Genomic DNA, 3,309 nt, shown 5'->3' with positions numbered 1-3,309 from the left:
AACTGCTCATCAGGATAGTAGCATAGCTGTAACTAAAGCACATGTTAATTGCTCTGCATTACTAGGCACTGGGAGCTCTCTGCTAAACACTGTAGTGAGTTTTGTCATCCACTAAATTTACTGACTGTGATTTTATATTTCCTTCACAATTCTTGCAAAAATACGGAATAGCATTGGGCTATATATGAAAGCTCACACTGGAACCTGCCTCATCATAAACAACTATTGGGAAAGGTTTATTACTTAGCCGGTTTTAATGCACATAACATATAGCATAGGGATTTAAGTAGCCTAGTGTCAGGATTTCAGCAGCCAGGTCAGAGTGGTCCAGTAGAAGCAGACAAGGATTCTTGAGGTTTTTCAATACCAATTGGCTCTGGTACATTTACCAGCCGGAGTCCCAGGCAGGTCTCTCTCCATAGCTCTCTATTCAGACTGCAGAGTATCATATTTAAGGATGTGACTGCAGTCTAGTTTTGTTATTTGCAGGTCTATATGATTACTCTGAGATAAACGTTGTACTTTCCAACTTAACTGTTCCACCTGCTACTGCAGCTCCGTGACTCCTGAGCAGCACCAAAGCATCTGCCAGTGACACTGGTTGGTTTTAGAATCTTTTCTAGGGCTGATGTCTGAGGCAAAAAGAGCAAGCCAAGATGCCAAGCCCGGTCCATACTCACCCCTTGCTATGAGCTGGCGTTACCAGTTCACCCTGGCATCATAGGTGGTAGGACCTCGAAACCCTGCTGCTAAGTCAAGCCTGGGGGACTGCCTGCTGAAGAGCACGTACTGTGTGCTGTCCTGGTTGGACCCCGAGGCAGGGCCCATGATGCTGGGACACTGGTTCAATGCTCACCCAGAGCTTGTGTCACCAAAAGCACCTGTGCAGAGCACGGAGATGGAGGCATCAGGCTGGTATCCACTCACAACAGATATGGCCATGCTCAGTGGTGGCCTCCTAAGAAGAAAGGGAAGGGGAACCAGGCAGGGAGGGGCCACCTGTGTTCAGGTCCTACAACCTAGATGTTATTAGTAAAATCTCCTGACTGCAGCCTGAGGCACATTCAGTGGACGCAGTGTGTGTCCATCCTTTTACTTCTTGTGATCATGCACTGGTTGGAGCTCCCGGGGTAACCATAGCTGGCATATCACATTTCATCCCAGTCTTGTCCCTTTCCTCCTCTTCTTTTTAATCACAGAGGCCATCTGTAGAGCTGCTCAGAAAGCATGGACCAGATAAAGCCAGTGCTAAGCACCCAGAGAAGGGGACTGAGGGCCAGCTGCTGGAAAGTAACGGTTGTTGCTGCTGTGGTGGGCAGCGTGACAGCTTGCTACCTGGGGATCCTGCTGGGTGAGTGTGCAGCCAGGTACCTTCTTTCAGTTTATATCTGCTCCAAAAAAGAAATGGTCTGCACAGCTCACAGTCCTCGTAGCAAAAGTCCTCAAAAGCCTTCTGCTGAGGACAAAATGTGGTCAACTCACCCCCCCCACACACACAAACTGCAAGGGCTGTAGTCAACTCATGTTCTGAATATCTGACTTTAAAGCACTTTATCTTCAGTGTTGGATGACATGTATGCTCTATTCACCTCCTCTAATCTCTCCCTGCAACTCCCAAATTTCCTGTCATCTCGCTGCCCCAGCCGTCTCCTATCACAACCTCTTGCAGCCACTGAGCATTGCCTGTTTTACTGTCCCACTCCAGAGCATGACCACTGCCTCCTTGCCTCTCCCACCTTCCTCCTGCTGCCTCTGGTGCCCCATGGCCAGATGCCACCTCAGGCCAGCACCCTGGTGTGGACCCCAGCCTGACATGACTGACAGATCCCACCAGCACAGCTCTACTGTACAGTACCACTTTCTAAGCTGGCTTCAGTACCCAGCACGCCTTTCCCCAGCCTGTTACCTCAAGGATGGGGCCAATCTGGGATTGCGCTGCCAGGTTGCACCCATCTGTTCAGGAACTTTTGTCTCAGGCTTGATAAAAATCCACCATTTTCAAGTTCAAATTAGTTCAGTGCAAATTTCTCCTATTGCATGTGTGTGGGGTAGCCCAGCACGGCCATGGGGCACCCCCAAGGCAGCCCAGGGTGCTCAAACCAGAGGGGTCTAAAGGACATGATGAGACCCATGTTGCAAAGTGGACAGCGAGGAAAGCTGGGTCCAGCCACGGCCCCAAACCTCCGTGTGTCCTTTGTGCCTCTAACAGACACCTTCCCTCTCTGGCAGCCTGTCATCCCACGGGAGAGACCAGCTTTGAGCACACAGTGGAGCTGCGAGGAATCACATTCAACAGCAGCTTACAGATGGAGAACTCAGACTACTACAGAGTGCTGACGCCCGCTCTTGAGAGGCTGGTGAGTTGAGCTGGGCTTGCCAGGAAAAGACTTGGGAAAGACTGTGGCGGTTCTCCAGGGCCCAGCTCGACGGTCCTCATTCAGCAGAACCTGGATGCCAAGGGCAGGAGGAAAACAGGGATTTCTTAAACATCAGCAGAGTAGACCGCAGGGCAGAGCTGCACTTCGAGAGGCCCTGTCAGGGCCCTAAGAGACATTTGTGGAGTGGGAAATGTGTGCTCAGGTCTGTTCCTTGCAAAAGAGAGGTGGTAGGAAGGCATAAAGAAGGGATGTGCTGCCTCGTGCCAGGGTGGGAAAAGAGTTACCCATGAGCTGGACACAGGTGCTCCTGCTGCCTGTACAGACAAGAGGAGATGCTCCAGCCAGCTCCAGCTCCCTGCAAAATCCCAGGCATCATCTAGTCCCATCTCTCTGGGGTCTTCTGCACAGTAAGTGTGTGACCATTGTTCTTTGCTTTGCAGTTTCTGTCCAGTTTCCAGGACTCCCACCTGGACTGGAGCTGTACTGGTTGCACCATCCTGGGCTACAGGTGAGTGTAGGCAGCTCTCTCTGCAGACTGTGCAGCTCATGTTTCAGGGCATTCTGACAAGCTCCACCGAGAAGGTGAGCTCACACCTGTGTTCTTGTTCAAACCTAGTGCACAGAGAAACTGCTTTTTGGTCAAGGCTGGGTTTTCTTCTGGGATTGCACCAATGTTCTGGATTCTTTCATTTGGTAATGCAGTCAGAAAGGCAGAGGAAAATGGCTTTATTCAACCAAAGCTGAACTTTGGGCCAAAGAAAAAAATGCAAATGACCATTTCAACCCAGAGCACATCTCCAAAGAAACTTGTGCCTTAAATTATTAAGAATTAGTTTTGTTTCCCTCGAGTTCCTTGTAGGCAGCTAGCACAGGAGCCCATCCCTTGAACTGACCATGGAGCCAACATACCCATTAATTCTCTGTCTTCCAG

At 50.2% G+C, this 3,309-nt stretch overlaps 1 protein-coding gene across 1 annotated transcript in view; it reads left to right on the top strand.

Annotated features, from left to right (window-relative positions):
- The first annotated feature begins 1,227 nt into the window (after positions 1–1,227).
- The window catches only part of TMPRSS9 (transmembrane protease, serine 9), a 14,796-nt gene continuing 12,714 nt past the window's right edge, over positions 1,228–3,309 (top strand). Inside the window, exons 1-3 of the mRNA XM_009322999.1 lie at positions 1,228–1,351; positions 2,230–2,357; positions 2,819–2,886. Of these exons, the coding sequence (XP_009321274.1) occupies positions 1,228–1,351; positions 2,230–2,357; positions 2,819–2,886 (320 nt within the window). The remainder of the gene's footprint in view (positions 1,352–2,229; positions 2,358–2,818; positions 2,887–3,309) is intronic.

The sequence above is a fragment of the Pygoscelis adeliae genome, unplaced genomic scaffold (genome assembly GCF_000699105.1).
Source record: "Pygoscelis adeliae isolate BGI_AS28 unplaced genomic scaffold, ASM69910v1 Scaffold284, whole genome shotgun sequence".
Lineage (NCBI taxonomy): Eukaryota > Metazoa > Chordata > Aves > Sphenisciformes > Spheniscidae > Pygoscelis > Pygoscelis adeliae.
The sequence above is the reverse complement of the archived record's forward strand: the minus strand, read 5'-3'. Positions and strand labels throughout refer to the sequence as shown.